General features: G+C 29.5%; 1 protein-coding gene and 1 long non-coding RNA gene across 4 annotated transcripts; both read left to right on the top strand.

The window, feature by feature from the left end:
* Nucleotides 1-2,683: 2,683 nt before the first annotated feature.
* Nucleotides 2,684-6,221, top strand: LOC129291464 (vestitone reductase-like). Of its 2 annotated transcripts, none has more exons than XM_054928821.1 (4): nt 2,684-2,844; nt 3,589-4,113; nt 4,954-5,158; nt 5,871-6,221. In XM_054928821.1, the coding sequence occupies exons 1-4, from the start codon at nt 2,718-2,720 to the stop codon at nt 6,010-6,012; spliced, it is 999 nt and encodes a 332-aa protein (XP_054784796.1). In that variant the 5' UTR covers nt 2,684-2,717; the 3' UTR covers nt 6,013-6,221. The 2 variants fall into 2 exon arrangements, with proteins under 2 accessions (XP_054784796.1, XP_054784797.1); XM_054928822.1 differs by having other exon boundaries at nt 2,685-2,844; nt 4,963-5,158.
* A 1,126-nt stretch (nt 6,222-7,347) lies between these two features.
* Nucleotides 7,348-9,786, top strand: LOC129291768 (uncharacterized). Of its 2 annotated transcripts, none has more exons than XR_008588765.1 (3): nt 7,348-7,690; nt 8,553-8,618; nt 8,700-9,786. It is a non-coding gene; the product is annotated as an uncharacterized LOC129291768 (long non-coding RNA). The 2 variants fall into 2 exon arrangements; XR_008588766.1 differs by having other exon boundaries at nt 7,348-8,276.
* The last annotated feature ends 2,706 nt before the right edge of the window (nt 9,787-12,492 follow it).

Raw genomic sequence — 12,492 nt, 5'->3', positions numbered from 1 at the left:
TTAACAATGGTAATGTCACATCATCTGTCATGTGTGCGTCAACTCATAACATGTTATCATTCACCTTATGTCATATCACTCATTCCTTGTCATGTCATATATTCATTATGTTTATACCAAGATCAAGACTTAAACCCTTAATCTCCTATTTTTTAAGCTTTATGTTGTCCTTCTTTGCCAGTTAAACTCAAAGACACTTGCAATCATTATATTAAAAATTAAATATATATTATTTAACTACATAAATATATTAAATAATATATCATAAAAACACACATATATATTAAATTTTATTTTCAATTATTAATATGTTAAAAATATTTATATTTTATTTAAATTATTCTTTATATTATATTTTTAATAAAATATTATTTTAATAATGAAAATGAACTTAAAATAAAGAAATTATTAAATATTAAATAATTTTATTAATAATATTTTAGTTAATTTTTAAATTTAAATAAAAATAATTAAATATATAATTAAAAGTTATTTCCAAAAGTCAAAATATTCTATAATATTTAGCTAGGGATAAAATCCCTTACTAATTATTTTATTTTTATAGAGGGATTAGTAGCCTCTTACTATTTTTCTTGCTAGTTTTTTTTTAAAAGAAATTGACAGTCTTTTACTATTTTCCTTACTAATCATATCATTTTAGAGGGGATTGATAATTTTTTGCTATTTTTCTCACTAATTTTAAGTCGAGCTACGAAATTAATATTCTTTTCGCTAATTTTCTCACTAATTTGGTATTTTAGAGAGGAATAGACAATCTCTCACTAAATTATCTCGCTAATTTGCATTTTTTCTACTAGTGACCCCTAAAGTTTTTCAAAAAAAGAAATTCATCCTTCTATTAGAGATCCATCATTCTTCATTATCTGTTGGCGTGAAATTATTATAAGGACTTAACAGTAACTATTTTGAGTTTTATTTGTCTACAACATTAATCTCTATATTTTTAAATATGATTATAAAGACTTAACAGTAACTAACGTGCACATAAACTTCGTTCCCTCTTTTTTAAGTTGTGATGACTTATTCAAGTTATAATGAGTTGCATTAAAAATGAGTATAAAACAAAGGGAAATGAGCAAGAAATTAAATCAAAATTTTTAAATGCATGATGAGCAAAGTTTCATAAAGAATAAAACACAACGACTAGGCCAAAAAGGAAGAAATGTTAGTAACTGTTTTGCTTAGATAATATATAATTTATTATAATTTTACCAACTTAGTAATAGAATTAACAAATCGTAGTCATGTATATAAAGAAACTTTCTGAAAGAAATTACAGTCCTTAATATGAGGTATTTGATGTGGTATTAATTATTTTTCTAATATTATTTCTATTTAAATTTATTAATTATGAGAGAAAATATTATAATGCAAATTTTATTTTTTATTTAAATAGGGATATAATTAACCACCCTTTCTTGATTTTGATAAGATAAATAGAAGTATCATATAATAGAGACTGAAGTATTTAATTTAATTGATTAAAGGTTTTTTTCCCTTGGAACAATTCTACGTTCTAGAGCCTTTGACTTAACTGTTTCATGGCTTTTTTAATATCATTAAGATGTTTTCGTCCAAATCCCAGGTCGGTGGTTTTTGAAATTTCTACATGAAATTTCGGTAATAAAAAAAATCAAATAACTAAAGAAAAAAGAATCATAACCCTCAAAACCAAATTCACCTGGTGGACAGTGGTATGTTTATAAATCCCACAAATCGTCGTCATCCATCATCAATTAAACAAAAACCATGTAATTAATAAAATTTAATCCAGTTAAAAAAGATTTGATGCATAATTCATGGATTAAAATCTTACTGTCAATGTAAGAACATTATAATCAATAGGTCATTTGTAAATACCTCAATAAGTATTTTTTAAGCTTGCATGTATCATGCTCTAACCCTATTAAACCATTGGATTTAACTCACTTAAACTTGGATTTACCAAAAATCAAAAAAAAAAAAGAAAAAACCACATACGCAATCCAAGTAAAGTCTTGGTAATTAAAAAATATATATATATATATATATATTATATTGGATGGTTGACCGGGGATCAAAATTAGTTTCTAGAAGATCCTACAAATATAAATTAAACATTTTACTAGGATGAAGCACCTCATGCGAATGCTAGGGAAATACATAATTTGGCAGTATATATTAAAATGTTAATCAACGTTAACATAATATAATCTACAAAAATAAGTGTGGAACAACTATATTTAGTGTATATTTTAAGTGCATGCAATGAACAAGATTCCCCCAAAAAATTAAGAATTTATTTTCTACATATATTTTGTTTATATGTACATATCTTCATTAATAAATATAGTTAATTGATAAAAAATCAATTAATGTATAATTTTATACAAGATTTGTACGGTTTAACAGCTAATATATAAAGTAGTTTGACTTTCATGTAATTTTAAATTTGCACGACATGGCTATCGTGGCAAACTTGATAGAAGACAAATCTCAAAAGTCCAGCCAAATTCACTGGGAAAAGAATCACACACAATAATATATACCACTTAGTCAATGAAAAGAAAAGTCCAGTCTGAAATAAATGCTTTGACCAGAAAACAAGCTTGAAACAATTCACCTACACAAGAAAATGAAAACCAACATAAATATGTGCCTTGTTTTCCCCTTGTTCTTCAAAATATCCAAAAACACATCAAAAGCGTTTTGAAAAAATGGAATCGTCAGAAGGGAAGGGAAAGATATGTGTGACTGGTGGCACTGGATTTATTGCTTCATGGATCATCAAGAGGCTGCTCGAAGATGGTTACTCTGTTAATACCACCATTAGATCCGATCCAGGTATATACTTGTAATTTTAAAATGGTTTTGAATTAAAATATGGTGTATAACTTTTCTTACATGCATCTTTCTCTAATTCTTGACAACTCACCCTTTCTAGGATGCTCTCCAAACCTAATAGGTTAAACAAGCTTGTGTTATGTACAAGCATAATTAATTTAAAGTGAGATATCATCTTGAAAAACTAACTTGTTAGATAAAAAAATCTCTTAAATTTATAAATCTTACTTTTTTATAAAGTTTCTCAATTATTTCCAATTCACGTCACTTCATTTGACCTCTTGTTGGTCAAAAGATTCATTAATAGTTATGATTTTTTTGACATTAGCCTCTTAATAAAAGTATCAATTATTATGAGCACATGTTTTAAGAAAAACCCCAACCTAAGAAACTAAACTTACTTGAGAAAAAGGCCTCTTGAACTTATGAACTTCACCTTTTTTTTATGGGATTCACTCATCTAGGACTCATATATAACAATGCATTCCTGTTCTAGAATTGATGCCTCTAATAGATCCATTTCACAACATTTCACTAGACTAACTCTTTTTATAATATTAGCCTCTCAATAAAAGTATTAACATTATGAGCATATATTCAAATTAAAAAGAAAAATCATTTTAAAAAACTAATTTGTTAGGTGAAAAGGTTCGTTGAACTTATAAATCTCATTTTTTTTTATGAAGCTTCCAAATTTGGGACTCATAAAAGCTTGATTGATTATAATTAACTTATAACGTGTAGGACGCAAGAGAGATTTGAGCTTCCTCACAATCCTACCTGGAGCTGCCCAGAAGCTTAAGTTCTTCAACGCTGATCTGAGCGACCCGGAAAGTTTCAAAGACGCCATTGAAGGGTGCGTAGGAGTGTTCCACACAGCAACACCAGTTGATTTTGAAGAGAATGAAAGCGAAGAAGTGGTCACAAGGAGGACGATTGAGGGAGCACTGGGAATCTTAAGAGCCTGTGTGAGATCAAACACTGTGAAACGCGTCGTTTACATGTCAAGTGCTTCGGCCGTGATCCACAACAACAAAAACGACGACGTAATGGACGAGAGCTTCTGGAGCGACGTGGATTTTCTGAGAAGCGTGAAACCATTCGCATGGACTTACGCAGTTTCAAAGACGTTAGCAGAGAAGGCAGTGCTTGAGTTTGGAGAAAGAAATGGATTACAAGTTGTGAGTTTGATGCCTTCTTTTGTGGTTGGACCTTTCATTTGCCCTAAGATTCCTGGCTCTGTTCACCTCTCTTTGTCTTTGGTTTTCGGTAAGTCCTCTACTTTTATTAATCTTGCTTATCATTTATTACATATTCTGTCATTTCAATTTAAACGATATATTTTTTTAACAATACTATACACAACAATAAAAGTTAATAAATACAGGTTGCAATCTTATTTTTTTTTTATAAACTCTCAAAAATAAAAAGGAAAAAAATTATTTAAGGGGTGAAATAATGAGGGTAATCTTAAAATAATTAATGAAATCTTTTTTTTTTTGTCAAAACATATTATTTTTTTATTAATAAAATATTCTCTAAAAATATTTTATAAATTGGAGGTGTAGTGAATGTATATGTAAGATTGAATCTATTATGAATTAGTGGTTATGGCGGATCAAAAAAGTCTACAATGATTTATTCTTCACCGATGAAAAGTCTTCTACCAATGAAAGGTCTATGTTTTGATTTTTTTCTAGGTAAGGTAGGTTCTAGGAGTTATTAGGATTAAATCATACTTTCAGAGTCAAAAGAAAAAAACACTCTTTGAATTGTTCTCTGTCCTTGCGTCCCTATTTACTTCTGTGGTCTTATTTATTATAAGGCAAAGACTTAGAAGAATTTTTTTTTTATCTTTTTACCTCCATTAAATATTGATGTGAGTAAACAAGTTATTAAATTATTTATATTTAATAAAAATAAAATTAACAACTTATTAAATTTTTAATAAGAGTTTGATGAGTTTAAAAGTTTTTTTAAATTTTAATTAAATATGTTAGAGATGACTTATAATAAAATAAAAAGGAGAGAATGGTTATGAATAATGTTTGAATATATTTCAATCTAAAATTTCTTTTAAAGATTCTTTATTAAAAAAAAGGGATTAAGTTGATGCAGGTGAGAAGGATCAATACGGTTTGATTCTTCGTGCTCATATGGTGCATGTCGATGACGTGGCTCGAGCTCACATATTTCTGCTTGAACATCCTAATCCAAAAGGAAGATATAATTGTTCACCATTCATTGTATCCATTGAAGACATGTCTGAGCTTCTCTCTGCCAAACACCCAGAATTTCAGATCCCATCAAAAGAGTGAGTTCTAGTACTAAATACAGTTTTCATATACATTAAGAAAAGTTATTATTATTTTATTTTATTTGTTAAAAAAAATATACTTCGTCCGGTTCTTAGGTGAAATTAACTAATTTTGCATTTATTAAGAAATGTTAGTGATAACCTTAAAACTGTAAAAAAATATGCAATTATTTAATTTTATCCTTTTTTAAAGTTAATAATTATAATAAATTATTGATTGAAATTCAAACGACAATAAATAAATAAGGGGTAAAAATTTAAAAAAACACTAATTATTTAACTTTGCCTTATAATAAGGATTAGGAAAAAAATTAAACTTCTCCTTATATTAAGGACCAGAATGAATGTCAATTTTCTAATTATGTACTGTTATTAATTAAATGGATATAAATATTATTATTAAAAATGTAGCCAATGAAAGCATGAGAAGAACATTTTTTTATTTGTGCAAGGTCATCATGCATTCTCAAATTATATAAGAATACCATTAAAATTAAAGGATAAAAATGGAACATTATATTATTTTATGTTTTTGTGAGACACCTTACAATTGGGATCACTTTTAATTTTATGCATGTAGAGCACCTTATATAAAAATAATTGGAGAAATACACACACACACATATGAGGGATGTATGTATATATGTATGTGACTAATATATATATATGTTTGGTTTTTATTCTTTTTAAATTCAATTTTTATATACAGGTCTCTAAAGGAAATTAAGGGTTACAAGCTACCAGATCTATGTTCGAAGAAGCTTATGGATGCTGGGTTTGAGTTCAAGTATGGATTGGAACAAACGTTTGATGATGCTATTCAATGCTGCAAGGAAAAGGGTTATCTGTAATTTTTGTTCACTCTCCGAAATTAAGAACCAAAAGTAAAAGGAACATGAAAGAAGAATATTGTTTTTTAGGTCTTTATTATAATTACATAATAATAAGGAAAGATGAGATGTTTATCCATGGATATAATGTAACTTTTGTTGCTCTATTATGATCTCCGGATATTATTGATATTCTAATATTTTTGTCTTTGCAGAAATCATTATATATATATATATATATATATCTTGAATTAATGGTGTTGACGGATTTTGAGTCAAATATTTTGTTATATGATACTTTAAAAGCACCAAATTTTAAATTTTTGAAAAGGATAAATGCATAATGCACATAAAGTGTATTTTGATCACGAGGTTTGTTTTATATTTTTGGGAGAAAATATATCTTAATAATCTTTAAGTATTGATAAAATTCAATGATTATAATTGAGACATTAAATAGGTGGATCTAAGCCATTTACAAGACCCAAACATGGTGGGTGCACGCAAGTAAATAATTAAAGGAATAAAATGAGTAATGTCCATTCAATTTGGAATTTAAAACTAGAAAACTGATTATTTCTATAACAATGAGGTTTATAACGTTTTAGTTAGAGGAATAGGGTAATTGAAACGAGAATTAATAAAGGATTGAAGGGTTGCCCTGAAACTTCATTATGTAAGGCATCTAATATTTTAAATTTTTTATTGGAATAATATTAATCCAAAACTTTTAAAAAAAGTGCAATGTAATTCTACCATCATGGTTGACAGTGGGTTGATAAGTAGTAGCCACATGGCATTAAAAAAAAAAAAAAACATATCTCTTTTTTCTTCTTCCTTTTCTGCTTCATATACGCTATATCAGTGATGATCCTCTCAACCTTCAAGCCCAAAACCATGGCCGCCATCGATGAAATCCACAGCTCCCAATGCTCCCATGGCCTCGCTACTGTCTTAGCATTTGGCATTGCCACTCTGTCTAACTATGTCAACCAAATTCTACTGCAAAAAAAGATGTTCATATGGAAGCGTTTTTAATTAAAAAAAACATTTTAAAATTATAATGTGAAAGATACCGGAGCATTTTTGAATACAAACATTCTAATATTTATAACCTACGGGAGCTTTTTCTAGCAGAAAAGCTTTCGTAAGATACATTTTTAAAAAAAAAAAATTTTATTTACAAGCCTACTAAAACGTGTTTCATTTCTTTTTAAATTTTTTATTTCCAAGCCTACCAGAGCGTGTTGTGTGCAAAATACTCCCACAGGCAAGTGCATGCGCGAGCTTTTTATATGAAAAATGCTCTTGTATGTTCATTAATTAATTAATTATTTATTTATTTATTTATTTTGGTTGAATCATTATTTATTTATTTGTCCAACCAGTTCCATTCATTTTTAGATTTATGCAAGGTCAGAGGGCTTTTCCTCTTTTCTTCGCTCGAACAGCTCCCTATAGTCGCTGCGCCATCGTCCGCTCCAGCCTCCAATGTCGACGTCGATCTTCCGTGAAGCTCCAATCTACTATGGCGCCGTCGATCGCGTGCTGTTCGCCTGCAGGTGTGGAGCTTCAGATCTCGTGCAGCGCCGTCGTCCACTCGTACTGAGGCTCCATTCTTCAGCCAAGTCACTGCTGTCTCCTCCTCAGAAGCTGTCTTGCTGTTGGCCATTGCTATCTACAGCTCGTTCGATTGTAGGTTTGTTCCAGTTGAAATGTTTTGGCTACCTCCAATTTAGTTTACTATTTTGCAGGGAGCATTAGGGCTCTGCTTTAGGATCTGATCTGATTTTCTGTGAAAATAGCTTATTGATGATTTTCTAGTGATTTGAATGCTATTCATGCACTAAGATTATTCTGCCCATCCCTCTGCGGAATCGGAACATCTTATGTACAATTAGAATTAGAATGTGGAACCCAGAGAACTTAACGTGTTCTGTTGTATAGCTGAGATATGGGTACACTGACGTACGCAACGAGCAAGAGCCTTGCAAGAGATTATTGGTTGAGAGGTTGAAGGAATTCATTTTTGGAGAGGGTTGGTGTCACAGAGAATATTGATATAGAATGGTGAAACTGAGGTTGAAGATGGAGTCCAAGAGTCTCGTAGTGAAGAGAGACCGCAAGAGGTTGTTAAAAGAGAGATTGAGGCCGTTGAGAGAGTGATGAGAGATAGTGTTGTTCACTTGATTGGTGAGAGCGAGGTGGTTGCTTACAACTTTCTGAAGAAAAACTTGAGACAGAGTGACAAAGTGTTCAATATTCCTCATAAGTGTTTGGTCAAGGTGGGTATGACATACGAGCTTTAAATCAGAGCACACGTATTGTACTATGCTTAATCACATGTATCGTATGAGAGTTCCAAAAGCCTTCTTTGGTAGAGCTTTGAAGTAAAAATTAATCTATATTGTACTGTAAGCTCCAGAAAAATTAACCTATTATCCTGTGCTTAATTATATATGAAAATTAGAATTAGAATGTGGACAATTTGTATGTATGATGTTAAACATCTCCTTATGTATAGTTAATTACTGACAGATTCACTCTGTTATTTGAAGCAGCAATTGGGTTTAATGTCGAAACAGTACTGCAATATAACAACAATAAATTTTGATTTTGGAATTTAGGTGAGGACTTAAATTTCAAGTTTGCCCTTCTTATAGTCTTAATTTTTTTTTTGGAATGATTTGTAATTTACATCTGTCCAGGACTTTAAGGAGTTTTATTGATGAGCAACACACAAGATTTGCTGAAATTTCCAAAGTAGCAAAGATAAAAGTTGCTGCAGCTAAGGAAAAGGTAGCGACTTATGAGGTTGTGCATCTTTTGTCGATGTATTATACTTTTTTTAAAATTGCCTAAATAATTTGTGGATTTATTTTATCTGGAGGAAAGAAGTCTTAAGCAAAACAATGAGGCAAGAGCCAGGTTCCTAAAAGTAAGATGTGTTTCTTTAGATTTTCTGTTCAGACCATTTTGCAAAGTTCATGGCCACCCGAAGATCTCATTCTTCCATCTTTTGTCGAAGTTTGGGTAGGGGTCTATGGTTCCCGCATTTTAAAAATCATCTTAGTTACTATTTGTATGACTACTTTTTTATTGCACGCTTTTGTCTTTTTTATATACTTTACTTTCCCTTTCATCATTCTTTTAATATACAGTTCATTTTCCATGTTCTTTACATGAGTATCTTTGATTGAAATGTTAATGCGAAATGATAGATTACTCCTGGTGATAAATGCATTCCTGTTGTATATGGTATTAGTATCTAGCTCTCTTTGCTAAAAAGTATTAATATGATTTGTTTGCTTGTGCATGCAAAACTGTAACTAAACTTTGGGTTAATCCAGGGCTACCTTTCACTGATGTCGTAATATCTATCCTTTTGTTAGAAAAATCTGGGAGTCTGAACGTTGTTGTGGATAGATTTTTTCCTTTCCTAGCTGTTCTAGGTTGTATGTATACTATCTTTTCATTTTGCTTTCCTGGCTTCCAGCATTGCTGCCTGCAATAAGAGGGAACAAGTGAATTTGTTGTATTTATGGCTGATATTTTGATTTGCTCATGCTGATATTTCTTTTGGTTCAGATTTTGGAGGAGCTAAATCTTAGCATGGAGTAATTCATTGACTTGCGCATATATTCTTTCTGGGTGTGATTACTGTGATAGTATTCATAATTAATATCACATTTATAATTTAACTAAATTATTTTTATTTATTTTTTTTGCAAACAGAATGTGAATGAATACTCTACAATCAAATAAGAATAGTGTTAGATGTATTTGTACCATGTAAGTATGTGAGTGTTGAAAATGTTTTAAAATTTTTAGATTGTAATCTACATTATATTTATGTATATTGTAGTATTGAAAATTTGTTGGTTGAACTTTTGTATATATATAATGGAATTGCTTATATACTTAAATTAATTATATAAATAATTTTTTTAAGGTAAAGGTATAAATTTATTTTGAAACTTTTATTTTAGAGACGCTTGGTATCCTGAACTTTTTTTGGGAGTAATATTGTCTGAAACTCTTCAAAACGGTGCAATATTGTCTTGCTATTAGAGTTGATCATTTTGTTTAGCTGGACTTGCCATGTGGCATTTTTAAAAATTTAAAAAAATGATAAAGGTATAAATTTACCTTAAAATTTTTTCTGAGTGTTTAGTATTCTCAACTTTTTTTGGGAGCAATATTGCCTCAGAGCTCTTCAAAACGGTGCAATGTTGCCTTGCTGTTAGAGTTGACCGTTTTGTTTGATTTCACTTGCCACATGACATTTTTTAAAAATAAAAAAATAAAGAGTTATGCTTTGTCTTCATTAACATCTTCTTCATTCACAATATTAAAAATGCAAAATAACTTAAACCATTAAGATGAAAAATTAAATTTAGATTATCAACATAAAAAAACAATCAAGAAATGCAATTGAATCCAGATTTTCAATGTCAAAAAACAATTAAAGGCAAGGGATAGAGATAGAGAAAATGAAGAAACCTAACAATTTAAGAAAAACACAAAATGTCTAAAAAACAAGAATAAAAAATTAACAACTCAAATTGACTAACATCAAGTAAGGAGAAGTAACAATTCAGTGGGACCATGGAAATTTTTATAAATTTCTAAAAATATATATTTAGTGATGCATTTTCATACTTATCTAAAATATATAATTAACGAGGAAAATAATGAGATGTCTGAGGGATAAATATTACATTAAAAATTAAAATATATAAAACTAGCACTTTTTTAAAAAAATTACAAATTAAAAATTTTAAATATGAATTGTTCTAAAAATTAAAAATCTTGATATTAAACTAGACCCTTTAAATTAAAAGTAAATTAGATTGATAATCATAAAATTTATTATAATAACAAGTTAGAGCTGGCTTGGATCTACAAAAAATTGGGTGCTAATGCAGATGAAAGATCATAAAGGTCATATGCCAAAGTATGATATTTCTTAACTGTTTGAATATAAATTTGTACAGCTTTGAGATTTAGTTTTTTCACGTAAAATAATAAATTTTAGTGTGTTGGTTTTGCTCATAAAATAATACGTACATGCATACATATATGTTTTGGAGCACTCTAGCCCATCTTTTTGTTGCTTAACATTTTCTATTGGAAAAGGGGGGCTCTTTGTTCTTCTGATCCTCAAAAATTCATGTCATTTCAAGGTACACCAAAGGTAGAGAATTGGAATCCAGCAAACATGTGATGTGCCCCCCAATTGAGGCATGGGACTTTCACACTCGCTTATAGTAGAATTGGGTAATTCTTATGCTTACATACCACTGTACTACTTAAAAATGTATTAAATTACTTTGATTAAACTTATAGAATGATGAGACAAGAACCTTGAAGCTGTAAAACCTAAACTAAATAAGGCATTGATCCCACCAAAGGATGAACCAATCATTGGATCAAAGGACATTAGATATGAGACTTTTTATATAACAAAACATATTCAGGGCTATTTAAACTTTGGGTGAAAAAGTCTCAACTCCACAACAAAATGTTAATAGCTCATATTCTTTATGCAACAAGGTAACTTTTGTATGAAGTATTTTGAACTTTTTTAAACTCCTTTATATTTTGCTCAATTTTCTATGCTGAACTAGTTTGAATTTTTTACCTATAATTGATGTGGCATTGAATTTTTGTTATATTATATTAATGTGATTATGAATTATGATTAGAAAATTGAATAGATGATTAGTTGTGTGGCTATATAAGAACTAAAATGTTAAAAATTTGCAAATTGATAAGGGATTTATTAAATTAAATTAGCAAGGGATTTTTATTTTTAAAAAACTATCAAAACACTAGGGAGTAACGAACCTTGCTAAAATTCATTTAGTGAGGAATTGTGACCCTCACTAAATTCGTTGGAAAAAAAAAAAGCCCACTAAATTTAACAAAGAAATTGTATTCCCTCACCATTTGGGGAAGGATTGTAGCAAGGACCCATATTCCTCGCTCATCCTTCACTGATGTGATTAGTATTTGAACATGTTTAGTGAGGGATGTAATTTCTCACTAAATCCGTCACTAAATTCTAAAAAAATTGTATTCCTTCACTAAATTTAGCAAGTTGCTTTTTTATAACGAATTTAACAAAGGCCACAATCTCTCACTAAATGCATTTTCACAAGGAAAAATGGTATTTAGTGAGAAATTTGTTCCTCAATAAATTTAATTTTTTTAGTAATGAATGTAAGAAGAGTTCAATTAGTAATTCAAGAACTTAAGCAACTAGCACCTCTTGATGACACCATCATCAATGGGTAGATGCCTTGAAATCTGAATTCGTTGATTTGGTTCCTAAGAATGACCCCTTGACATTTTCCCATAGCTTTCACAAGCAATACCATCCAATATATAGATATAGTTCTAAAAGATCTTCAACCTACTTCCTTTCATGAAGAATTCCAAAATATTATTCATGATTTATAAGAGTAAAATTTATAATTTCAAGTAACTGACAAAAGA

Source organism: Prosopis cineraria, unplaced genomic scaffold (genome assembly GCF_029017545.1).
Source record: "Prosopis cineraria cultivar Desert tree isolate PC_DT_omini unplaced genomic scaffold, ASM2901754v1 PC13, whole genome shotgun sequence".
Lineage (NCBI taxonomy): Eukaryota > Viridiplantae > Streptophyta > Magnoliopsida > Fabales > Fabaceae > Prosopis > Prosopis cineraria.
This window is presented reverse-complemented; position numbering and strand designations above follow the sequence as displayed.